This window comes from Nerophis ophidion, linkage group LG04 (assembly GCF_033978795.1).
Source record: "Nerophis ophidion isolate RoL-2023_Sa linkage group LG04, RoL_Noph_v1.0, whole genome shotgun sequence".
In the NCBI taxonomy this organism is placed as follows: Eukaryota; Metazoa; Chordata; class Actinopteri; order Syngnathiformes; family Syngnathidae; genus Nerophis; species Nerophis ophidion.
This window is the reverse complement of record NC_084614.1, coordinates 23,562,699-23,590,214: the sequence shown is the minus strand read 5'-3', so window position 1 is coordinate 23,590,214 and position 27,516 is coordinate 23,562,699. Positions and strand designations below refer to the sequence as shown.

The 27,516-nt window shown below is 39.2% G+C and overlaps 1 protein-coding gene and 1 long non-coding RNA gene across 4 annotated transcripts in view; both read left to right on the top strand.

The window, feature by feature from the left end:
* The window catches only part of LOC133551136 (brevican core protein-like), a 38,498-nt gene extending 32,805 nt beyond the window's left edge, over nucleotides 1-5,693 (top strand). The window contains exons 9-14 of one of the 3 annotated variants that reach the window (XM_061897521.1): nucleotides 578-685; nucleotides 758-916; nucleotides 2,106-2,188; nucleotides 4,628-4,772; nucleotides 4,967-5,149; nucleotides 5,216-5,693. In XM_061897521.1, coding sequence (XP_061753505.1) covers nucleotides 578-685; nucleotides 758-916; nucleotides 2,106-2,188; nucleotides 4,628-4,772; nucleotides 4,967-5,149; nucleotides 5,216-5,331 — 794 coding nt within the window. In that variant the 3' untranslated portion in view covers nucleotides 5,332-5,693. Of the gene's footprint in view, nucleotides 1-577; nucleotides 686-757; nucleotides 917-2,105; nucleotides 2,189-2,356; nucleotides 2,403-4,627; nucleotides 4,800-4,966; nucleotides 5,150-5,215 lie in introns of those variants that run through there. The other 2 variants (XM_061897522.1, XM_061897524.1) reach the window with 2 other exon arrangements.
* A 5,478-nt stretch (nucleotides 5,694-11,171) lies between these two features.
* On the top strand, nucleotides 11,172-26,292 carry LOC133551137 (uncharacterized). The gene is made up of 3 exons (XR_009806429.1): nucleotides 11,172-11,307; nucleotides 16,055-16,140; nucleotides 26,182-26,292. It is a non-coding gene; the product is annotated as an uncharacterized LOC133551137 (long non-coding RNA).
* The last annotated feature ends 1,224 nt before the right edge of the window (nucleotides 26,293-27,516 follow it).

Below are 27,516 nucleotides of genomic sequence, written 5' to 3'. Positions count from 1 at the left end.
CATTTTTCCATTAAAATGTTAAGAATAAACAAATTTAGCCATACAGATTGAGTGCTTTATTGGCGCACATTTTTTCGTGGGTCACGTAAAATGACCTTGAGTTTGACACCTGTGTTAAAGGTAGTTTTCAAAACTTGGAAATGACCGCCTCTTCAAATGTTGCCCATTTCCTTTTTTTTTTTTTTTTTCATTTTATTGTATTTCTTTATTGTATTAACATTTTTAATTATTTGGATTTTTTTACTTGCAATTAATACTCAGTCTATAGTTGGAGTTTTCCCGGTATTTATTTCTTCTCTTTATTTGTTATTCGGCGTTTTGAGCGTAAACAGGTCACATTTTTAACAATATTATTTGTTTATGAAGCATGTATTTGCCAAAAGATTTCAATATAGTGTTAATATCCTTATGGTAAAGTGATGTGTTGGGACAATGAACTTGAGTGGAAGAGATAGTTCCCAACACTGAGATGGCATGTGACATCTAAAGGCCGAAGGGGATCTCGACCTTCCTTGAAATAAGCGCAAATACCTGAAAAAAGCAGTTTGAGGTCAACTGACCCTATGTTGTGTTCCAGATGCTTGTGTCCATGACCCCTGTCTCAACGGGGGCACCTGCATGGAACGGGACGGACAGATCCAGTGCCTCTGTTTGCCGACTTACGGAGGAGACCTCTGTGACAAAGGTGAGCGCAAGGCCATTCTCCTGCATTCAAAGTCCAATCTAAACAAAATACTTCTCCCGTTGACGCTTTCAGATCTGCAGAGCTGCGAACCAGGCTGGGACAAGTTTCACGGCTTCTGCTACCGACATTTCGGCCAGCGTCTGAGCTGGGAGGTGGCCGAGCAGCACTGCCGCATGCAGGGGGCTCATCTGGTCTCCATTTTGACCCCAGAGGAGCAGGACTACATCAACAGTAGGACCACCCATTACCAAACTTGCCAACCTTGAGACCTCCGAGGGTGGGGCGGAGGCGTGGTTTGGGGTGCGTGATAGGGGCGGGGGCGTGGTTAAGGAGAGAGTATATTTACAGCCAATTCACCAACTCAAGTATTTCATATATATATATATATATATATACAGTATATATGTATGAAATACCTAACTTTCAGTGAATTCTAGCTATATATATTTATTTTGTTATATATATATGAATAAAATAAATAGTTGAATTTCAGACGGCACCTATCAAATACACAATAATAAAAACACAGTTGTTCTACTAACTGTACTGTGCTTGCTGGTTACAAAAAAAAAAAAAAACTTGCACTATTTCAGTAACGGCACTTCCGAGTTTCCAGAAGATGGCGCCAGTATGTGCTTTGCCTCGCCGTCTCTCGCTGTCGGCTCTGTTCGTTTTTGTGTTGTTTGCGTCTATTTTCGTCTCTTGTCAGCTCACTGCTTGAGTATGACCGCCAAACACTGTTGGATCTTTGCCCCTTTCCCACTGATATGATCAACTTCGACGTTGGTTTTTCGACGTCCCAGTCAGCTTCTTCACCTGGCCAGATTCCTGCCTTCCTTTCCCGCCTCGTGGCTCCTCTCCCCCGCCACCTGCGGGCTGTGTGTCTGGCCCCACCTGGATTAGCTGCACCCTTGGACGTGCTGCCCCCCGCCTGGTTCGGTCTTGTGAACGCAAGATCTTTGACAAACAAAACGTTTATCCTGAAGGATTTCTTCACTTCCCGCGGACTTGACTTCCTCTGTGTGACGGAAACATGGCTGAGAGCCGGTAAGTCCGCCCCTCTTAATGAACTTCTGCCTCCGGAGTGTTCCTACTTAAATTCTCCGTGGTCGTCCAGTCGAAAAGGAGGAGGATTAGCAGTCGTTTTTAAAAAAGGACTTTAAATACCGTCAGATCCGCCTGCAATCCTCCCTTTCAAGCTTAGAACTGTGCATGTTTGAGCTGGAGGGGGCGTGGCCTCCAGCTCCAGCTGAATTTTGGGAGATTTTCGGGGGGAAATTTCTTCCGGGAGGTTTTCAGGAGGGGCGCTGAATTTCATGAGTCTCCCGGAAAATCCGGGAGTGTTGGCAAGTATGCCCATTACTTCTGACTGACCTTCGTTGTCATTGTGTGTTCACTGTGTTGCTTTTGTCATCCACAGACAACTATAAAGAATACCAATGGACTGGCTTGAATGATAAGACGATTGAGAATGATTTCCAGTGGTCTGATGGCAACCCTTTGGTGAGTTGTTTATTCACTGTTTATGAAGAATTAGCATGTTCGCTGGAGACATCGCTGAACATAGTGGTGTTAAACTCGTTTTCATTGAGCGCCACATTGCAGTTATGGCTGCAATATAAATATATACAGTACAGGCCAAACGTTTTGACACAACTATTTACATTGCAGATTGTCACTGAAAGCACCAAAACTGTGAAAGTGAAAACCATGTCAGGTGAGGCTACCGCTTGAAGCTCATCGAGAGAATGCCAAGAGTGTGCAACGCAGTAATCAGAGCACAAAGGGTGGCTATTTTGAAGAAACTAAAATATTTCACCTTTTTTTGTTAAGTACATAACTCCACATGTGTTCATTCATAGTTTTGATGCCTTCAGTGACAATCTACAATGTAAATAGTCACGGAAATAAAGAAAACGCTTTGAATGAGAAGGTGTGTCCAAGCGTTTGGCCTGTACTGCATATAGTGTGATTTTTAACATACAAGATAAAACATTTTTTGTAGAATTAACTGTAAAAAACAGCCAAAATTTCTCTGTAAAATGTATATATTGTTTTTTACAGCATGTTAATGTAAATGCTAAAACAGTACCACAGATTTTTATGTTAAAAATTCAGGTGACTGATCCGACAGTTTCTCATCTGCTGACATTTTTACCAGGTGCACTTTTGTTTTGAAGTTATAAGTCAAGTAGATATTTAATTACGGTATTTTAATTTCAATCGAAACATTTTGATAGTATATTTGTTGCATTATTAGATGATGTTAAAGTTTAGAAGATCCCAGACTTAACATTAGGTAACATTTACATATTCGGAACAAATAAAGTATTTGATTAAAAACCCCCATTTCCATGTGAGTTGGGAAATTTTGTTGGATATAAATATAAAATGATTTGCAAATCATTTTATACCCATATTCAGTTGAATATGCTACAAAGACAACATATTTGATGTTCAAACTGATAAAAAAATATTGGTTTTTGCAAATAATCATTAACTTTAGAATTTGATGCCAGCAACACGTGACAAAGAAGTTGGGAAAGATGGCAATAAATACTAATTAAGTTGAGGAATGCTCATCAAACACTTATTTGGAACATCCCACAGGTGTGCAGGCTAATTGGGAACAGGTGGCTGCCATGATTGGGTATAAAAGCCCCTTCCATGAAATGCTGAGAAATTCACAAACAAGGATGAGGCGAGGGTCACCAATTTGTAAGCAAATTGTCGGACAGTTTTAGAACAACATTTCTCAACGAGCTATTGCAAGGAATTTAGGGATTTTACCATCTACGGGCCGTAAAATCATCAAAAGGTTCAGAGAATCTGAAGAAATCACTGCACTTAAGCGTTGATATTACGGACCTTTGATCCCTCATTTCACTGCATCAAAAACCGACATCAGTGTGTAAAGGATATCACCACATGGGCTCAGGAACACTTCAGAAAACCACTGTCACTAAATACAGTTTGTCGCTACATCTGTAAGTGCAAGTTAAAACTCTACTATGCAAAGCAAAAGCCATTTATCAACAACATTCAGTAACGCCGCCGGCTTCGCTGGGCCCGAGATCATCTAAGATGGACAGATGCAAAGTGGAAAAGTGTTCTGTGGTCTGACGAGTCCACATTTCAAATTATATTTGGAAATTGTGGAAGTGGTGTCCTCTGGAAAAAAGAGGAAAATAACCATCCAGATTTTTATAGGCGCAAAGTTCAAAAGCCAGCATCTGCGATGGTATGGGGGTGTATTAGTGGCCAAGGCATGGGTAACTTACACATCTGTGAAGGCACCATTAAGGGTGAATGGTCCATACAGGTTTTGGAGCAACATATGTTGTCATCCAAGCCACGTTATCATGGACGCCCCTGCTTATTTCAGAAAAAAATACTAAGCCACGTGTTACAACAGCGTGGCTTCGTAGTAAAAGAGTGCGGGTACTTTCCTGGCCCGCCTGCAGTCCAGCCATGTCTCCCATCGAAAATGTGTGGCCCATTATGAAGCGTAAAGTACGACAACAAGACCCCGGACTGTTGAACAACTTAAGCTGTACATCAAGCAAGAATGGTAAAGAATTACACTTTCAAAGCTTCAGCAATTAGTTTCCTCAGTTCCCAATCGTTTATTGAGTGTTGTTAAAAGAAAAGGTGATGTACCACCGTGGTGAACATGCCCTTTCCCAACTACTTTGGCACGTGTTGCAGCTATGAAATTCTAAGTTAATTATTATTTGCAAAAAAAAAAAAAGTTTATGACTTTGAACATCAAATATCTTGTCTTTGTAGTGCATTCAACTGAATATGGGTTGAAAAGGATTTGCAAATCATTGTATTCCGTTTATATTTAAATCTAACACAATTTCCCAACTCATATGGAAACGGGGTTTGTATGATCCATGTTTTTCTTTTAATATTCAGAGTTCTTCTTTTTCTATGCAGTTGTATGAAAACTGGTACCGAGGGCAGCCTGACAGCTACTTCCTGTCCGGGGAGGATTGCGTAGTGATGGTGTGGCACGACGATGGCCGCTGGAGCGACGTGCCCTGCAACTACCACCTTGCCTACACTTGCAAGAAAGGCACCTGTGCGTAATACAACAGTGGTCAGCAATGTAATGCACATATCCTGCATTTAACACTATACTTACTATTATGATTGTGTGGTCAGCTGCACCGTACTACAAAATAGGCCCTTTGGCTCTCACTTGTGGTGATCGTAGGCTATTACAACATGCATTCACAGCAACTGCTACTTTAACTTTTTTCATATTTTTCGCAGCCTCATGTGGCCCGCCGCCTAGGGTCCGGAATGCATCCATGTTCGGAAAGCCCCGCCAGCGCTACGAGACCGATGCTGTGGTGCGTTATCACTGCAATCAGGCTTTCCAGCAGAGACTGAACCCTCTGATCAGGTGTCTCCCAGGCGGTAGGTGGGAGAGGCCCCAAATTCAGTGCTTCCCAGGTGAGATAAGAGATTGGTTTTACGAGAAAATCCTTCACATAAGTAACAACCCAAATCTCCTTTCAGAGCATGGTGGCCTGGACTCTGAAATGACAACGTCGACTGATGGCAATTTAGCTGCCTTTCAAGATGGAATTGAAACCACCACAGAGTCACCACTTTACTGGGACATCAAGTTTTAAAACTCCCATACAATCTGCTGTTTTAACTTGACAAGCGGAAAAATAGGCTTTTACCAATTCATGTTATCTACTGTTTTCATGTGCGCTACGTCAAAAAGTATGTTTTCTTTGCAGAATGGTGCTAATATCTTCAATATCACATATCCCACCTGCTCAAGTTTTAGGCCTATACATGTAAGAGTGTATAGAGTAACATTTCTGCTCTCAACTCCCCCAAAAAAGGAACCCTGAAGATGTTCAGGAAATTCAGAGAGACATTTTGCATTTGATTATTTCGCAGCAGACACAGTTTTGTTCGTCAGCTTTATGTTGTAATAAAGTTATGTAGAACAGAGCAAAGAATAAATTCTTCTCTTATTCAAGTGCTGTGCCTTGTATTGATTATATATGGACTTTGAATTATTTTTACCACCCTTTCTTTTGACATATATTACCTTTGGTTGTGAAATATATCTACCTTTCTTGCTCTATATAAATATTATTTCTAAATATTTAAATAGACAAAAGTGCACCTAAATAAATTGATTTATCGTCCAAAAATTATTTGATTACAAGAGTTCAATTCAAACTAAGATGTTGACGTTTATAATTTTTTTAATAAACTACATTACTGAATTTACATTTTATCGTTAAGCTATAACCTAGATGAATGAGACAATATTTTGAAATGTATGTATATATGAATATATGTATGAATAAATATGTGTACATATAAATGTATGTGTGCATATGTGTATATGTATGTGTATATATATATATATATATATATATATATATATATATATATATATATATATATATATATATATATATATATATATCCTGTATGTAGTGGGCTTCACGGTGGACGAGTGGTTAGTGCGTCTGCCTCACAATACGATGGTCCTGAGTAGTCCTGGGTTCAATCTCGGGCTCGGGGTCTTTCTGTGTGGAGTTTGCATGTTCTCCCCGTGAATGCGTGTGTTCCCTCCGTGTACTCCGGCTTCCTCCCACCTCCAAAGACATGCACCTGGGGATAGGTTGATTGACAACACTAAATTTGCCCTAGTGTGTGAATGTTGTCTGTCTATCTATGTTGGCCCTGCGATGAAGTGGCGACTTGTCCAGGGTGTACGCCGCCTTCCGCCCGATTGTAGCTGAGATAAGCACCAGCGCCCCCCGCGACCGCAAAGGGAGTAAGCGGCAGAAAATGGATGGATGGATATATATATATATTTTATGTATATGTATGTGTGTATATATATAATATATGTATATGTATATATACATACATATATATGTGTATATATATATATATATATATATATATATATATATATATATATATGGTATGTGTGTATATATATATATAGTATGTGTATATGTATGTACATATAAACATGTATGTATGTACATATATATATATAAATATGTATATATATATATGTATATATATATATATATATATAAATATGTATATATGTATATATATTTTTTTAAATTGTATTTATTTAAAAATTGAATAAAAAATCTCCTTCTCACCTCGGTGGGATGGTATCTGTGTCATCCTCAAGTTCGGGTCCTTTACCTGAGGCCGGTAAGTTTGAGGGTTCTGTGCAGTATCTTGACTGTTCCTATGACTGCGCTCTTCTAGACTGAGGCTTCAGGTGTTGTTCCTGGGATCTGTTGGAACCACTTTCCCAGTTTGGGGGTTATTGTCCCAAGCGCCCTCACTACCACGGGGACCACGCTTGCCAAACTTTCAATATTTCATCCTGGACTGTTGCCTTGACACTCACTAGCCCTCGCCCTCCATCTTTTCGCTTAGTGTATAGCCCTCAGTATGGAACTTTCCGCGCATATATATATATATATATATATATATATATATATATATATATATATATATATATATATATATATATGTATATATATATATGTATATATATACATATATATATGTATATGTATGTATATATATACATATATATATATGTATATATATATATATATATATATATATATATATACACAGTGGGGCAAAAAAGTATTTAGTCAGCCACCGATTGTGCAAGTTCTCCCACTTAAAATGATGACAGAGGTCTGTAATTTTCATCATAGGTGCACTTCAACTGTGAGAGACAGAATGTGAAGAAAAAATCCAGGAATTCACATTGTAGGAATTTTAAATAATTTATTTGTAAATTATGGTGGAAAATAAGTATTTGGTCAACCATTCAAAGCTCTCACTGATGGAAGGAGGTTTTGTCTCAAAATCTCACGATACATGGCCCCATTCATTCTTTCCTTAACACGGATCAATCGTCCTGTCCCCTTAGCAGAAAAACAGCCCCAAATCATGATGTTTCCACCCCCATGCTTCACAGTAGGTATGGTGTTCTTGGGATGCAACTCAGTATTCTTCTTCCTCCAAACACGAGGAGTTGAGTTTGTACCAAAAAGTTGTATTTTGGTGTCATCTGACCACATGACATTCTCCCAATCCTCTGCTGTATCATCCATGTGCTCTCTGACAAACTTCACACGGGCCTGGACATGCATTGGCTTAAGCAGGGGGCACGTCTGGCACTGCAGGATTTGATTCCCAGTGGGCGTAGTGTGTTACTGATGGTAACCTTTGTTACTTTGGTCCCAGCTCTCTGCAGGTCATTCACCAGGTCCCCCCGTGTGGTCCAGGGATTTTTGCTCACCGTTCTCATGATCATTTTGACCCCACGGGATGAGATCTTGCGTGGAGCCCCAGATCGAGGGAGATTATCAGTGGATAATTGCTCCCACAGTTGATTTTTTCACACCAAGCTGCTTGCCTATTGTAGATTCACTCTTCCCAGTCTGGTGCAGGTCTACAATTCTTTTCCTGGTGTCCTTCGACAGCTCTTTTGTCTTGGCCATAGTGGAGTTTGGAATCTGACTGTTTGAGGCTGTGGACAGGTGTCTTTTATACATAAAACGAGTTCAAACATCCATCCATCCATCCATTTTCTACCGCTTATTCCCTTTCGGGGTCGCGGGGGGCGCTGGCGCCTATCTCAGCTACAATCGGGCGGAAGGCGGTGTACACCCTGGACAAGTCCCCACCTCATCGCAGGGCCAACACAGATAGACAGACAACATTCACACTCACATTCACACACTAGGGCCAATTTAGTGTTGCCAATCAACCTATCCCCAGGTGCATGTCTTTGGAAGTGGGAGGAAGCCGGAGTACCCGGAGGGAACCCACGCATTCACGGGGAGAACATGCAAACTCCACACAGAAAGAGCCCGTGCCTGGATTTGAACCCAGGACTGCAGGACCTTCGTATTGTGAGGCAGACGCACTAACCCCTCTGCCACCGTGAAGCCCCGAGTTCAAACAAGTGCCATTAATACAGGTAACGAGTGGAGGACAGAAGAGCTTCTTAAAGAAGAAGTTACAGGTCTGTGAGAGCCAGAGATCTTCCTTGTTTGAAGTGACCAAATACTTGTTTTCCACCATAATTTACAAATAAATTCTTTAAAATTCCTACAATGTGAATTCCTGGATTTATTTTTCACATTCTGTCTCTCACAGTTGAAGTGTACCTATGATGAAAATTACAGACCTCTGTCATCATTTTAAGTGGGAGAACTTGCACAATAGGTGGCTGACTAAATACTTTTTGCCCCACTGTAAATATACAGTTCAACCAACCCTAAAAACAACAACGATGCTCAATAAATGAAATACCAACATAGTGATTTTTCTAATATATTTACAGTTACATGTTTAAAATTTTAAATTATAACATTTCTGCAAAGGAGTAGGAAGAAGAAGAGTTGATTTAATCTTACCACTCTCCTTTTCTTGAAATAATTTCTAACATTTATATTCACTTCCATTTTCGATCTTAAACACAACGAGGGGCAGGTATATGGCGCTGTGGGTAGAGCGGCCGTGCCAGAAACCTGAGGGTTCCAGGTTCCCTCACCGCCTCTTGACATCCAAATCTCTGCCGTTGTGTCCTTGGGCAGGACACTTCACCCTTGCCCCCCGTGCTGCTCACACTGGTGAATGAATGATGAATGAATGATATGTGGTGGTCGGAGGGGCCGTAGGCGCAAACTGGCAGCCTCGCTTCCGTCAGTCTACCCCAGGGCAGCTGTGGCTACAAATGTAGCCACAGCTGCCCTGGGGTAGACTGACGTGGGTGGGTTCCCACTTCTCTGTGAGCGCTTTGAGTATCTAATAATAGAAAAGCGTGATATAAAATCTAATCCATTATTATTATTATTATTAACAATAGAGTTCACTTTGATCGGTAGTTCATTTACTGAATGGTTCAGATAATTTACTGAATATGTGATGGATGAAGTGTCATTCATCAATCGGGTTCAATATTTTTTTATCAATAGACGAAAATGGACTGCTGTTGTTGTGTGTGCTCAAAGAGTACTTTGTACTCTTTGAGTTTGAACAGTTTCCCAAACTGGAATACATCAGTACATGGTTGACTTATTTGCTTCATCCATTCCATAATTTAATAGCACATACTGATATACAAAAGGTCTTAAAGGTTGTACATGCAAACAAATGTTTTAAGTTTTCTCTGAGATTATATTTCTCCTCTTTTGTTGAGAAGTATTGTTGTACATTCTTGAGTAGCAGGTAATATTTTGCTTTATGCATGATTTTAGCTGTTTGCAAAAGCACCACATTTTTGAGTTTCAAAATTTTTGATTTGATACATAAGGGGTTTTAATGTTCTCTCTATCCAACATTATGTATTATTCTAATTGTATTGTATTTTTTCAATCTCTATTTGTGTAGAGTACACACCACAAAAGTCAGAAATTATAGAACTTTTTACCTTCTAAAAAGTAAATTTGAAGTCACTACGAACAACATATCAGATATTTATTGACTGACAGCATGTTTAGAGTAGTGTAGAGTGCTTACAAAAACTACAAAAATCAAAATACATCAACCGGGCATTGTATTACTGATTATACCCACATGAGACCATCCTTGGAATTTATGGCCTTCCAAAAAAACACAAAGATGGGGCTCGCCTCAGACCCATTGTCAGCAGCATTAAAGGCCTACTGAAACCCACTACTACCGACCACGCAGTCTGATAGTTTTTATATCAGTGATGAAATATTAACATTGCAACACATGCCAATACGGCACGTTTAGTTTACTGAATTGCAATTTTAAATTTCCCGCGGAGTTTCTTGTTGAAAACGTCGCGTAATGATGACGCGTGCGCGTGACGTCACGGACTGTCAGGAAATATTAGCGCAGCACTACTTACGGCTAAAAGTCGTTTCTTTTCATCGCGCAATTACACAGTATTCACAGACATCTGTGTTGCTGAATCTTTTGCATTTTGTTCAATTAATAATGGAAAAGTCAAAGTATATATATATATATGTGTGTGTGTGTGTGTGTCTATATATACGTCTATATTTGTCTATATATACGTATATATGTATATATACGTATATATGTATATATACGTATATATATGTATATATACGTCTATATATGTATATATATGTCTATGTATATATGTCTATATATGTACATATATATGTATATATGTGTGTATATATGTATATATATATGAATATATGTATATATACACATATATGTGTATGTACATATATGTATATATGCATGCATATATATATATATGCATATATGTATATATATGTATACATAAATACCTTCAAATATTAAGTACAAACCGTTTTTGAATATATATAATTATGAAGATGAAACCAATTAAAGCATAAATACTAAATGCAGCCATGCAGGGGACCAACTCGTTATTTATGTACACTGTCAAATTAGGGGTAATTTCTGGATGGCCACGTTGCTCACCTGTGTCGAGTGCGCATGTGCCACCGGCTGTTCTTTTAACCTCTGCGGAAGGCACGTCACGAGTTCGTCACGCAGCCAAAAGAACGTTTGAAAATCCGCGCGCCACAACATTAAAGTGCTCAAAATGGGTAAGTAATCTTATCTTCAAAGTTTTGTATTTCACCACAAATACGAGTTTTAGTAAGATAAAAGACAAAGTATTTTATACAATAATAGTTCTAAAAAATCATTCAAAATGGCAGCCATGTCTTGTCAAAAATGTCGTTTTTCGTGCGTTTTATTGTTTCATTTGTCCGTTTTGTTTTGTTTTTTTAATGTAAACGTGAAAGTATGTCTACTTTTAAAAAACGAAAATAATTTAAAAGAGTCTCTGTGGAAGTGTGAAACTGTGACAATAGTCTCGTCTGGTCACCACAAGATGGCAGCACTGCGACATGATCTGCGGAAGTGGGTGTAAAGCAAAATAAAATGGTGTGCAGTTTATGGAACATGGTTCTCTTCTTACTACTAAAACCCTCAACGTCTTCAGGAAAGTTAAATAGTTCAAGTGTTTATTGACTCTCGTTATTCAATTTTTTTAATGGTATTTGTTTATATTAAGAAGCATCGTCTTTGTTGGCGTCTGTGGAATGGGTTGGTAAACACAAGACGCCATTTAAATTGCATTTAGTGAAAAGAAAACTTTTAAACCCTTTTAACTAAAATTATGCTCCCTTTTGACACTGCCCAAAATGTATTCCTAATAATAGTATAGTATAGGGGTCGGGAACCTTTTTGGCCGAGAGAGCTAGGAAAGCCAAATATGTTAAAATGTATTTCCGTGAGAGCCATACAATAATTTTTAAAGGCCTACTGATACCCACTACTATCGACCACGCAGTCTGATAGTTTATGATGAAATATTAACATTGCAACACATGCCAATAAGCCGGTTTAGTTTACTAAATTGCAATTTTAAATTTCCCGCGGAGTTTCTTGTTGAAAACGTCGCGGAATGATGACGCGTGCACGTGACGTCACGGACTGTCAGGAAATAGTAGCGCAGCACCATTTGCGGCTAAAAGTCCTCTCTTTTCATCGCGCAATTAAACAGTATTCTGGACATCTGTGTTGCTGAATCTTTTGCAATTTGTTAAATTAATAATGGAGAAGTCAAAGTAGAAAGATGGAGTTGTGAAGCTTTAGCTTTTAGCCACACAAACACACGGTGATTCCTTGTTTAAAATTCCCAGAGGTGAAGCTTTACTATGGATCAGAGCGGTCAAGCGAAAATGGTTCCCAACCACTTGTCAACCGGCAGGTTTCGGTGAGAAAATTGTGTTAAAAAGTCGCCTCTTACCTGAGATCTGTGGAGTTTGCGCCTTCCTTGTGACTGCCGTCGACTTCCCTCAGACACTGGCCTCAAGACACCCATGGACAGACCCCTCCGACTCTTAGGTACTATTTAATCTCACTAAAACACTAGCAACCCAATAGAAAGGTAAGGGATTTCCCAGAATTATCTTAGTAAATGTGTCTAAAAACATCTGAATCCGTCCCAATGAAATCGCCTTTTTTTCCTTTTTAACTTAATTATTATTATTTTTTTTTTCTAGTCCTTCGCTATCAATATCATCATCCACAAATCTTGCATCCTCGCTCAAATTAATGGGGAAATTGTCGTTTTCTCAGTTCGAATAGCTTTTGCTGCTGGAGGCTCCAATTAAAAACAATGTGAGGACGTGAGGAGCCCTCACCCTTGTGACCTCATCGTCTGCGACTTCCGGTAAAGACAAGGCTTTTCTATCAGCACCAAAAGTTGCGAACTTTATCGTGGATGTTCTCTACTAAATCCTTTCAGCAAAAATATGCCAATATCGCAAAATGATCTAGTATGACACATAGAATGGACCTGCTATCCCCGTTTGAATAAGAAAATCTCATTTCAGTAGGCCTTTAAATGCATTTAGTGAAAAGACAACTTTTAAACCCTTTTAACTAAAACTATGCTCCCTTTTGACACTGCCCAAAATGTATTCCTAATAATAGTATAGTATAGGGGTTGGGGACCTTCTTGGCCGAGAGAGCCAGGAAAGCCAAATATCTTAAAATGTATTTCCTTGAGAGCCATATAATAATTTTTTAGACTGAATACAACTAAATGGGTGCATTTTTCAAGTATAACCAACATTTTTGGAGTATGATAAGTCTCGTATTATTTTTAATAACATTGCTATTTTGAAGCTAAACAATAATAAATAAAATACTTCTTACAATTTATGCGACCCTCCTGTACCCCGAAGGACAGCTGGGATTGGCTGAGTCACCCGCAACCTTGAACACGCGCGGTAGAAAATGGATGGATGGATTAAAATGCATGAGAATGTTTTATATTTTGAACGTTATTTTTAACGCTGTTATTTCCAGCGGAATTATTCATTACTTATCAAGTTAAAGGGGAAGATTATCACAATTTCAGAAGGGTTAAAACCAATAAAAATCAGTTCCCAGTGGGTTATTTTATTTTTCGAAGATTTTCTTAAAATTTTACCCATCATGGAATATCCCGAAAAAAGGCTTTAAAGTGCCTGATTTTCGCTGTCGTTAAATCCAGCCGTCCATTTTCCTGTGACGTCACTGCGTGACGCCAATAAAAACCAACATGGCAGATAGAACTGAAAGATATACCGACATTAGCTCGGATTCAGACTCGGATTTCAGCGGTTTAAGCGATTCAACAGATTACGCATGTATTGAAACGGATTGTTGGAGTGTGGAGGCAGATAGCAAAAACGACATTGAAGAAGAAACTGAAGCTATTGAGCCATATCATGAACGGCAACGTGGACGAATTCGGCGATCGCCTTCTAACCAACGATTGCATCATTTGACCACTGGAGCAATTTAAATCTGTTGATTGGTAAGTGTTTGTTTGGCATTAAATGTGGGTGGAGGGAAAGGCTGGGTGCAAATATAGCTACTAATGTACATACAGCTAGCCTAAATAGCATGTTAGCATCGATTAGCTGGCAGTCATGCCGTGACCAAATATGTCTGATTAGCACATAAGTCAATAACATCAACAAAACTCACCTTTGTGATTTCGTTGACTTTATCGTTGGAAATGCATCTGCTTTGAGTGTCGCAGGATATCCACACATCTCAGTCGTAGCATCGCTATCGTCGGTAAAATGTGCAGAACAAACGAGGGACTTTCGCATTTTTTGACATTGGTGCAACTTGAATCTGTCGATTGGTATGTGTTTGTTTGGCATTAAATGTGGGTGGAGGGAAAGGATGGATGCAAATATAGCTACAAATGAGGCATATTAATGCAATATGTACATACAGCTAGCCTGAATAGCATGTTAGCATCGATTAGCATGCTGTGATAATCGATGCACACTCTACGTAAGTCAACTTGAATCCGTCCCTGATCGTGTTGTTACACCCTCCGACAACACACCGGCGAGGCATGATGTCTCCAAGGTACGGAAAACAGTCGAAAAAACGGAAAATAACAGAGCTGATTTGACTTGGGGTGTGTAACGTGTTTGAGAAAATGGCGGATTGCTTCCAGTTGTTACGTCACGGGTGAAAGGTCATCGCTCCGACAGCGAACAATTGAAAGGCGTTTAAATCGCCAAATTCGCCCTTTTAGAGTTCGGAAATCGGTTAAAAAAACATATGGGCTTTTTTCTGCAACATCAAGGTATATATTGACGCTTACATAGGTCTGGTGATAATGTTCCCCTTTAAGCAATGTCAGCTAAGATTTATCTGAGAGCCAGATGCAGTCATTAAAATAGCCACATCTGGCTTGCGAGCCATAGGTTCCCTATCCCTGGTAAGTATGATGATAATGTTTTATTCCAACTGCAACTGTGTTTTTTTTAATCTTATGAAACATTGCTCTTAATCTCAAAACCCCTGAGTAAATATAAATAAGCCCAGTAAGAACCTCTGAGCAAGGCAGCCTGCACCTTTTGGAGCACACTATCATTAGTGCTTCTGCCAGTCCCAAAAACACAGCAATGCTGCCCAGCTGGGAGCGTGTGCGTGCCTTGCTTCAAATAACAAATAACACGTTCTAATTACCGGTAGGGCTGATTCATAAAAAATGGGCGGATCTGCAACAAGGTGTTCTCAGGGCTTCAATAGCACTCACTTACTCGGCCTGAATTTGGATGTCAGTACCCTCTTTGGCCTGAATAACACAGCTCCAGATGGGTGGGTATTGTGGCCCGCGACCTTAAGGTCAAGAGGTCAGGTTGGCGTGAACAGAAACTTGTTTTTAAGGACTCCTTGTAGAGTTCCTCTTTTGACCGAAGGACGCGTGGCTCGCTAATTGAAGACCCACATCCCTAGTCCTGAAAGGCAAGTCTTTTGACACCCGAAAATTACCCTGGGCTGGTGTGAACTGCAAGCCAATCAATCCAACCTTACTTTTTAAAAAAAATATAGTTATTAAGAAAGATGAATTTTACCAGAGGAATAATTTTCTATTTCACACCACTTATAAATCCATCAACAAATGGACGGAAAGAGAGCCAAAAAGACTGAAGAGTGAGAGGTAACTGAAAAAGCACGCTTGCTGGGAACCTCGCCAAAGGTCTTTGCCCACCACCCTTCTCCACCCCCACAAAACATGTCTGTCTTCCCTTCCTGTGCAACCCACAAAACAATACAATATGTGTGCTGAACGTTGCGCCGTTCTTGATTATCAAACCAACATTTGTAATGAGTATATCAAAAACCACGAAAATAAATACTTACATTTTGAGGAAGTTTTTATATAGATCTATATATCTAATTATTTATACTCTAAGATGTATGGAAGTAATGGGCCAGGAGAAAAATATATAAAATGTGAACATATGTTTATTTTTATTTCAGCGGATATAATCCCCTCACCTGTCAAGACAGAAAGGACGGGAAAGGAAATGTCAACACAACCATGGAAACAAATTCAATCAATCAATGTAAGCAACATTCTGAAATCACAGTAAACACTTAACAATAATCTCTTTAAATAAAGGTGCAAAAATAAGAAATATAAGAAACGGTTATATAAGTGTAAAAAAAAATAGTGCAAAGTGTGCAAATGTAAACAGAGAAACCTAAGAAGAAAATAATTTTACGTGATCTGTTTAATATTTAATCTGTTCTTTTAATTTTAAGTATGGAAAATGATTTATGTTATGCAGTAATTGTTATCCAAATATTATTGGACCAAATTATTATTTTGAAAGTAGCACATTTGTTATATTTTGTTACTTATTTTATTTATACAGTCCTTCACTTTAGTTCCTACCTTCCGAAAAGGGAACGGACAAGGGTTTAAAAAAGAAAATATTAGCCTGGTGAAAGAATACAATCCATATACAAATACAAATACAAATACAAAAAACTGCCATATTTTCCTGTTTTAGCCACAGTTTCTTTGGTTTTTGCAGCACTCATTTTTAGTTCATCTTCTCACTTCATGCAGATATTCAACAACGAGACAGCAGAATGGCACAATCAAACTTGATAGTTGATGCAGTTACCAGACCTGGTGGCAGAAAACAATTTCAGGGGGGCATTCCATTTGCCAAAAATGGCCAAAAATGTATTCCTACGACGTGCTGAAGCTTCACTGCTGGTACTTTGTCTGCCTACAACTGATTACTACATGTAAGACAAACACTTGATATTTTTGGTTATTGTAACGATACATGTTTGAAATTATTTAAGCCTTTATCCATCCATCCATCCATTTTCTACCGCTTGTCGTGTCCAAAAAATGACAGAATTGGCCATTTCTATGATATTAATGAGATGGTAAAGGACAGTTATTGATTTGATACTTATGTGTTTAGAACCTCTTTCTTGTTTAAAAGCTATACAATATTAACTGTTCTTTATTCAAGCACATAATAAATAATGATAAAGTGTTCAGATGTATTCATTAAATTGTTGCCTGCCAAAAAGGGATTCAAAGTAATATTTTGATCTTGACACATCACATCTGTGCATAAATTGCTAGACTACCCTTAGGAGATGAGATGTGCAATTCTCAAAATATTACTTTGAATCACTTTGGCAAACATAAGTTGTCGTTTGGGGATATTTCAGCTTTTTCAAGGGTACTTAAACATGTAGACAGTAAAGTATGTTCTTTATTATCCTATATCTAACTCTCTTGGGGTAATCTAATAACTAATGCACAGATGAGATTTGTCACTTTCTATTGAATCACTTTTTGGCACTCAAGAATACATTGATCTAATGAATACATCCAAACACTTGATTAATAGTTATTATGTGCATGAACCTAAAAGCAGTTACAGTGGGGCAAAAAAGTATTTAGTCAGCCACTGATTGTGCAAGTTCTCCCACTTAAAATGATGACAGAGGTCTGTAATTTTCATCATAGGTACACTTCTACTGTGAGAGACAGAATGTGAAAAAAAAAATCCAGGAATTCACATTGTAGGGATTTTAAAGAATTTATTTGTAAATTATGGTGGAAAATAAGTATTAGGTCAACCATTCAAAGCTCTCACTGATGGAAGGAGGTTTTGGCTCAAAATCTCACGATACATGGCCCCATTCATTCTTTCCTTAACACGGATCAATCGTCCTGTCCCCTTAGCAGAAAAACAGCCCCAAAGCATGATGTTTCCACCCCCATGCTTCACAGTAGGTATGGTGTTCTTAGGCTGCAACTCAGTATTCTTCTTCCTCCAAACACGACGAGTTGAGTTTATACCAAAATGGATACATGGATGATACAGCAGAGGATTGGGAGAATGTCATGTGGTCAGATGAAACCAAAATAGAACTTTTTGTTATAAACTCAACTCGTCGTGTTTGGAGGAAGAAGTGTACCTCTGATGAAAATTATAGACCTCTGTCATCATTTTAAGTGGGAGAACTTGCACAATCGGTGGCTGACTAAATACTTTTTTGCCCCACTGTATTATTGTGTGTAGCCTATATTCATCCATTTTCTACCACTTGTCTCTTTTGGGGTTGCGTGGGGTCGCTGGAGCCTATCTCAGCTGCATTCGGGCGGTAGGCGGGGTACACATTGGACAAGTTGCCACCCCATCGCAGGGCCAACACAGAGAGAAAGACAACATTCACACTCACATTCACACACTAAGGTAAATTTTGTGTTGCCAATCAACCTATCCCCAGGTGCATGTCTTTGGAGGTGGGAGAAAGCCGGAGTACCCGGAGGGAACCCACGCAATCACGAGGGGAACATGCAAACTCCACACAGAAAGATCCCGAGCCCGGGATTGAACTCAGGACCACTCAGGACTTTCGTATAGTGAGGCAGATGCACTAACCCCTGTTACACCGTACTGCCCTGTGTGTAACTTATAAACAAGAAAAAGGTTTTAACACATCACCATCGGATAAAACAACAGTTCTTTGCAATCTCATCAACACCATGAGAATGGCCAACTCTTTCATAAAAAAAAAAAATAATAATAATTAATTTTCAAGGCTTAAATAGTTTCAAGCACATATCATAACAATAACCAAAAATATAAGTGTTCGTCTTACACGTATTAATAACTCGTGGACAGACAAAGCCACAGCAGTGAAGGTATCGCAATCTACACGCGCTCACCCGGCAAGAATAATAGATTTAACTTAGTTGTGATGTCAAGATCGATGACTGCAGCTGATGGCATAATAGGAGTACAAATCAAGTTGAGCACCTAATACCAGTGGAACATGTTAAAGCCACACATTTTGGTTTCGTTTTAGGCGAGGACTACTGACTTCCTCTTCTGAAAAGAAAAATCATTTGATTGGCTGTCATTCGTAACCAACCCACACCCCTTCTTTAAAGTATGCCGTTATAGAGCTGTGATTGGATATACTCCGAACTTGTTCTACATATAGACATGACAAAATTAAATATGATTGGACTTCGTTTCTGTCGACATTTTTGGCACTTTTTTATACTTAAAGGCCTACTGAAATGAGATTTTCTTATTTAAACGGGGATAGCAGGTCCATTCTATGTGTCATACTTGATCATTACGCTATATTGCCATATTTTTGCTGAAAGGATTTAGTAGAGAACAGTGACGATAAAGTTCGCAACTTTTGGTGCACCAAAAGTTGCCTTTACCGGAAGTAGAAGATGATGACGTAACAAGGGTGAGCGCTCCTCACGTCTTCACATTGTTTATAATGGGAGCCTCCAGCAGCAAGAGCTTTTCGAACCGAGAAAACGACAATTTCCCCATTAATTTGAGCGAGGATGAAAGATTCGTGGATGATGATATTAATAGCGAAGGACTAGAAAATACAATAAAAAATTAAATAAAGTAAAAAAAAAAAAGGCGATTGCATAGGGACTGATTCAGATATTTTTAGACGCATTTACTAGGATAATTCTGGGAAATCCCTTATCTTTCTATTGTGTTGCTAGTGTTTTAGTGAGATTAAATAGTACCTGATAGTCGGAGGGGTGTGTCCACGGGTGTCTTGAGGCCAGTCTCTGAGGGAATTTGACGGCAGCTGGACGCGCAAGCTACGCTGATCTCCAGTAAGAGGCGACTTTTTACCACAATTTTCTCACCGAAACCTGCCAGTTGACAAGTGGTCGGGAACCATGTTCGCTTAACCGCTCTGATCCATAGTAAAGCTTCACCTACGGGAATTTTAAACAAGGAATCACCATGTGTTTGTGTGGCTAAAGGCTAAAGCTTCACAACTCCATCTTTCTATTTTGACTTCTCCATTATTAATTTAACAAATTGCAAAAGATTCAGCAACACAGATGTCCAGAATACTGTTTAATTGCGCGATGAAAAGGGATGTTGGTTTTTAGCCGCAAATGGTGCTGCGCTAATATGTCCTCTACAGTCTGTGACGTCACGCGCCCGCGACATCATTCCGCGACGTTTTCAACAAGAAACTCCGCGGGAAATTTAAAATTGTAATTTAGTAAACTAAACCGGCCGTATTGGCATGTGTTGCAATGTTAATATTTCATCAATGATATATAAACTATCAGACTGCGTGGTCGGTAGTAGTGGGTTTCAGTAGGCCTTTAACTACATTTTCAGTTAACTGTGTTATCATCTTAGTCAACGTATCTTAGTATTTAATTTAATATCATCCTATTTATACCTGTTCTGATGTTAAAAAATAAAATAAAATGAATAAAAAACAGCTTCCAACTCTGTTATCGGGCATCATCATGCCCATGATGCCAAGACTTACTCTTATGGGCTGTTTAGAGTGCCCCTCCTCTTGCATAGTGACCACTTCCTGGTTTGCAAGCTTACCAGACCACAAGTGCCTTGTTCATGCGACTAACCATGCTTCATTTTTTCCGGTTACTTCCACCCCCCAAAAGAAAAAAATAAATGTATGTGTGTTCATACATGCGTGTGTGTGTGTGTGTGTGTGTGTGTGTGTGTGTGTGTGTGTGTGTGTGTGTGTGTGTGTGTGTGTGTGTGTGTGTGTGTGTGTGTGTGTGTGTGTGTGTTTATACAAATCCCGTTTCCATATGAGTTTGGAAAATGTGTTAGATGTAGATATAAACGGAATATAATGATTTGCAAATCATTTTCAACCCATATTCAGTTGAATATGCTACAAAGACAACATATTTGATGTTCAAACTGATAAACATTTTTTTTGTGTGCAAATAATCATTAACTTTAGAATTTGATGCCAGCAACACGTGACAAAGAAGTTGAGAAAGGTGGCAATAAATACTGATAAACTTGAGGAATGCTCATCAAACACTTATTTGGAAAATCCCTCAGGTGTGCAGGCTAATCGGGAACAGGTGGGTTCCATGATTGGGTATAAAAACAGCTTCCCAAAAAATGCTCAGTCTTTCACAAAGAAGGATGGAGCGAGGTACACCCCTTTGTCCACAACAGCGTGAGCAAATAGTCAAACAGGTTCTCAAAGTGCAATTGCAAGAAATTTAGGGATTTCAACATCTACTGTCCATAATATCATCAAAAGGTTCAGAGAATCTGGAGAAATCACGCAACGTAAGCGGTATGGCCGAAAACCAACATTGAATGACCGTGACCTTCGATCCCTGTGAAGGCACCATTAATGCTGAAAGGTACATACACTGTATCAAAAAGCGACATCAATCTCTAAAGGATATTACCACATGGGCTCAGGAACACTTCAGAAAACCACTGTCACTATATACAGTTTGTCGCGACATCTGTAAGTGCAAGTTAAAGCTCTACTATGCAAAGCAAAAGCCATTTATCAACAACATCCAGAAACGCCGCCGGCTTCTCTGGGCCCGAGATCATCTAAGATGGACTGATGCAAAGTGGAAAAGTGTTCTGTGGTCTGACAGTGCACATTTCAAATTGTTTTTGGAAATATTCGACATCGTGTCATCCAGACCAAAGGGGAAGCGAACCATCCAGACTCTTATCGATGCAAAGTTCCAAAGCCAGCATCTGTGATGGTATGGGGGTGCATTAGTGCCCAAGGCATGGGTAACTTACACATCTGTGAAAGCACCATTAATGCTGAAAGGTACATACAAGTTTTGGAACAACCTATGCTGCCATCCAAGCGCTGTCTTTTTCATGGAAGCCCCTGCTTATTTCAGCAAGACAATGCAAAGCCACATTCAGCACGTGTTACAACAGCGTGGCTTCGTAAAAAAAGAGTGCGGGTACTTTCCTGGCCTGCCTGCAGTCCAAAGCTGTCTCCCATCGAAAATGTGTGGCGAATAATGAAGCGTAAAATACGACAGCGGAGACCCAGGACTTTTGAAGGACTGAAGCTCTATATAAAACAAGAATGGGAAAGAATTCCACTTTCAAAGCTTCAACCATTAGTGTCCTCAGTTCCCAAACATTTATTGAGTGTTGTTAAAAGAAAAAGTGATGTAACATAGTGGTGAACATGCCCTTTCCCAACTACTTTGGAAATTCTAAGTTAATTATTATTTGCAAAAAAAACCAAAGTTTATGAGTTCAAACATCCAATATCTTGTCTTTGTAGTGCATTCAATTGAATATGGGTTGAAAAGGATTCAAAAATCATTGTATTCCGTTTATATTTACATGTAACACAATTTCCCAACTCATATGGAAACAGGGTTTGTGTATATATATATACACAAACCCTGTTTCCATATGAGTTGGGAAATTGTGGTACATATATATATATATATATATATATATATATATATATATATATATATATATATATATATATATATATATATATATATATATATATATATATATATATATATATATATATATATATATATAGGGACGGCGTGGCGCAGTGGGATAGTGGCCGTGCGCAACCCGAGGGTCACTGGTTCAAATCCCACCTAGAACCAACCTCGTCACGTCCGTTGTGTCCTGAGCAAGACACTTCACCCTTGCTCCTGATGGGTGCTGGTTGGCGCCTTGCATGGCAGCTCCCTCCATCAGTGTGTGAATGGGTAAATGTGGAAGTAGTGTCAAAGCGCTTTGAGTACCTTGAAGGTAGAAAAGCGCTATACAAGTACAACCCATTTATCATTTATATATATATTAGTGTGTATATATGTATGTGTATATAACACATTTTATATTGATATCGATTACATGTTAATTGATATTGTTTAACTGGCCCAAACTGAGTTTGGTATCATTTCATCTTCTGGTGCCTTTATTTTGGTGCCACTTTCATTTCTTTCAGTCAATCAATCAATCAATCAATCAATCAATCAATGTTTATTTATATAGCCCTAAATCACAAGTGCTTCATTTGGATTACTTGTTTTACTGCACCTTCACCTTCACCATTCTTTAATCTATTTACTTCCACCTGTTGCTCCTTGCCATTCTGGATTATATAGTTGTGTTATGTGTGCCTGCTAGTTTGTATGCTCCCAATTTAAAGCTTTATTCATCTCTCCCGCTGTCTCTCGTTCCGTATACAATTGTGAGAAGCTTTCTGTTTCCCTAAAAAAGGACCTTCTACCTGGACATCGCCAGCCGTCTCTGCATCTTTGAGTCACGCCATAAACAACACCATGCCGTGTCGTAACACTTTCTGTTGTTGCTTTTTAATATCACCTGTGTGAATTTTAGGACCTTTGGTTCATTTCAGCTGCTGTAACACTCCCTATCTATCTTGGCTTAATAATGAAGGAAGCTAACAAGCTAAATTGGCAACGAGAATTGTTGGTTGCTCACTGGATGCAGAGTAAATAATCGATTCTCCAATGCACCTTGATTAGAATGTGGAAGATTCATTAATCCATGGACAAATGTTTAAACATTGATTATATACATGTACGTTAAATATATATACTTGTCTAAATGGAATTTTTCCTCAATGTAATGTCCAAAGTACTATTACCACGAATGCATATTATTAATTGCTTCTAGTAATGAGTAAAGTATTTCTGATTCTGATTTTGATGGGTTGTATCCCAGTAGCCTTTATTTTATGCAGATTTCTAAGGGAGGTAAAACTAGAAGAATAAAAAATGTGTGGATGCAAGATGTACATAAATGACTTTTGCAGCATGCTGCAAGGAAGTCATCTCTCTGATATAACAGCGCCTCTAATCCTAGCCAATTAGGCCCACTGCGCCGAGGAGTGGCTGTTTTCACACTGCACCAATTTGGCCTTGGTAGTGACAGGTTGAGTGCTGCTTTGGGGATAGAATGGCAGGCAATAGTGTGAAAACACAAACAGGTTATAATTTGAACCCACGCCGAGCACGCAGCATGTGGGGGTAGCCGTTTGTTGGAGATTGTTAACTCACTTGAAATGTTCGTTGTATTTTTTTCTTGCAGCCCGTTAATACAGGTGTGAATATCGAGAACATCTCTGACACATGATTGTTCTTACCCGTAGTCCTCACAAAGACACACATTTTTAGAAATCTAGCCACAGGTCATCGGTTTTCCAAGTCAATTGTGAATAAACATGAAACTGTCATGTGAACTGCAAATATAAGTCATTATTTACTTTATTTTGATGGGCCTTGATGTATTTTTTTACATCCCTCAGGGAACAATAAAGTACTTTCTATTCTATTCTATTCCATTCTATTATATTTCTTTCACCACTAAAATTTGCAATAATTTCAACTCAAACTAGCAATTGCACAAGTCTGCGGATTAAAATATTAGTAATGTCACTCCTATAGTTTAAAACTGCTTTAGTTTCGTTTCGGGTGATAACAAGAGAGCTTTGGTTTGTTGCTCCCTTCACCTGCAGTACTTATCATATCCCGCAGGGGGCCAGTGTGATCTGAAATGCCTCAATTGTGACACCATTCCTTTTTAAGACATGTCGGATTCATTTTAAAAAATATGATAGAAAATTCGTAACTTAACATCCAATATGTTTAAATGAACTGAACATTTTTGTAAAAATTAACACTAGCATGAGGTTAGAAGTCTTGACCCTGGGAATAAAAATGCCATGCACTAAAGCATGTGCTCTTAACCTTTTTGACTTAGGAGCCCACTCAAATATTAATCTTACCCCTGATTTTATTAGTATTCAACCATTGTAGCTAACCTACTTACAGTTTAGAAGGATAAACCTTGTCAAATTATATGAACGCATGTGTTAACCACAAATATCAAGGCTTAGGTCAGGTTTCAAAAATAGTAATCAAATGTACAGCAAAGGAAGGGACTGATGAAAAATAAATATACCTACAACTATGCAGTGCTACAATAAATACATTTTAATAAATTAATCCATCCATCCATCCATCATCTTCCGCTTATCCGAGGTCGGGTCGCGGGGGCAGCAGCCTAAGCAGGGAAGCCCAGACTTCCCTATCTCCAGCCACTTCGTCTAGCTCTTCCCGGGGGATCCCGAGGCGTTCCCAGGCCAGCCGGGAGACATAGTCTTTCCAACGTGTCCTGGGTCTTCCCCGTGGCCTCCTACCAGCTGGACGTGCCCTAAACACATCCCTAGGGAGGCGTTCGGGTGGCATCCTGACCAGATGCCCGAACCACCTCATCTGGCTCCTCTCGATGTGGAGGAGCAGCGGCTTTACGTTGAGCTCCTCCCGGATGGCAGAGCTTCTCACCCTATCTCTAAGGGAGAGCCCCGCCACCCGGCGGAGGAAACTCATTTCGGCCGCTTGTACCCGTGATCTTATCCTTTCGGTCATAAATTAATAATTATTAATAATAATGAATATGTTTAAATTATAAGTGTAAATGAAAATACAGCTTAATATTGTTTGCACTAAAGAAACTTATCTCACTTTACCACCAGTCTTCTTCTGTTTGTATGATATTGTCATTACTGCCACAAACGGTGGAAAAGTGTATTACAACTGAATACGGACCACAGCTGAGAAACAGATATTTTCTGGCGGCACTCTAGTGATGGGTTCGCTGCCCAACAGCTTTAATGTTCATAAATTGGATAGTTTATTTCAATGCTGATGAATGGCCACATAGAGTATATGATTTATTCATATTAAAGCTCATGTAATATCAGTGTCAGTCTGTATTTATGCCATTGGGAAACATTTGTATGTTTTCAATAATTTGATGGATGAATGTGTCGATTATTGTACCGCAAAATTAGAATTCCTCACAATTACAGTAGTTGCAAGTTCTAAAAACACTACCAAAACCCAAAAATGATACAAAAAAACATAAAACGAATGCAAAAAATCTGCCAAGTAGCAAGACAAGACTGGGCTTTAAACTTCAATTTTGTGCCATGAATTTGCAGCTTTTGGGGTTGAGTGTGCTGCAGCTGCAGCATTTATTTTTTGCATTTGCAACTTTGAAGCGTTTATGTAATTGCAGTATTTTTCCACAATATTTTTTAGAACTGAACCGCTCAAGACATTCCTCTCCACCTGCTAAACCCACGCGTCTATCAAACATTTGACCAAACACTCTGCTGTCAATGTTATAGTCACCGCCGTGTCTTTCTAGTGTTCCTCTTAGACATTAACATGTGAAAGGCCCCCCCTTTACTGTGAACTTTTTTGACCTCTGACCTCTTCTCTGTGTCTCCTGCAGACAAAAAAAAACTTGCAGCTGGTCTGGCGAGATGGATGGAGGTCTCCCAGTCCCAGTTCTCACCAGTAGACTCCTGTTGACTTATTGGGTGTGCTAACAGGGTATGAAGAGTGAGTACAAAGAAGTGATTATTTCAAGTGTTGTGACTTGTTAATTATGCGCCACAATCTCCACCTTCTCTCTCAACATATTTAAAACGTATTATAAGAGCGGACCCATATGCAGTATCCATTAAAAAACGCGTATATGTTCATGTACGCGTCAATAATGGCATCGGGCTGTCAGGGTTATTGATTGTTGCTTTTTATTTCCACTCAGCGGATAACCTTTAACTTAAAATTAATGAATGATTAATAAGAACAGTGGGACCTAAACGTCATACAACTATGATAGTATCAAGCAAAAATTAATAAGATCATATTGGACTGTGGCGTTTCAACTCACTGTTAAAAGATAAAAGCACATTTTGTAAGCTACAGGTTCTATCTTCCATTTCAACTGGCCTATGCTAATGAGAAAACAGTGGGGCAGAAACTATTATTTAGTTTAATTAAGAAAGGGTTGGTGTTTTATATTACATTTTCTGCTTACTTTTTAAATATGTGAGCACATTTATTATTATGTTAATATTTCATTGTTGCAGGAGTACTTGCATATGCCTCTAAGCCACCTTCACTTTAAGCGTGTCAGTGCCAATGAAGGCACACCCACATACATCCAGACATATAGTGCACACTTTCTCACAGCGCCACCCAGACACACACACACACACACAGTGCGATGCAGACAGTTTGAAGGGCCTCATCCCGCCTGCCTTTTCTTTGGCTGTCTGCTCTGTCTGACCCAGGCTTTTTGTACATCTAATTAAGTAGTCAGACCCTCCAGCATGCCGTGACATACTCATGGCTGATTCCTGCACCCACGTTTTGTGCCTGTGTCCTCATCTGGATGAATCCGTGCGATATTGTTGCGCCATCCCTCTGTGAGCGTTCTGAGAAAATATAAGACAAAAGTGTTCAATAGCGCTCACCAGACTCTTTTTGTGGAGTGGAGCGACTTTGAGACATTAAGTGGGGAATAGAGCACTCCCAAAATTCACACGCTCTTTTTCATGCATTCAGCACAGTTAAGGTCTGAACAGTATGTATTAGCCAAAGTGTGGAGATGAATTTCTGGTTTCTGTGCTTGTGCGTGGGGAATACGACGGGCGACACGCTTCCTTCTCATGTCCAACTTCCTATTGACCTTTTCGTCAATGAACCGTGACCCCTGAACTTTCTTAAAAAGGAGGTCAAGAGGTTAAACTCAGAAAAACCAGCAGGTCAACGAGGCTTT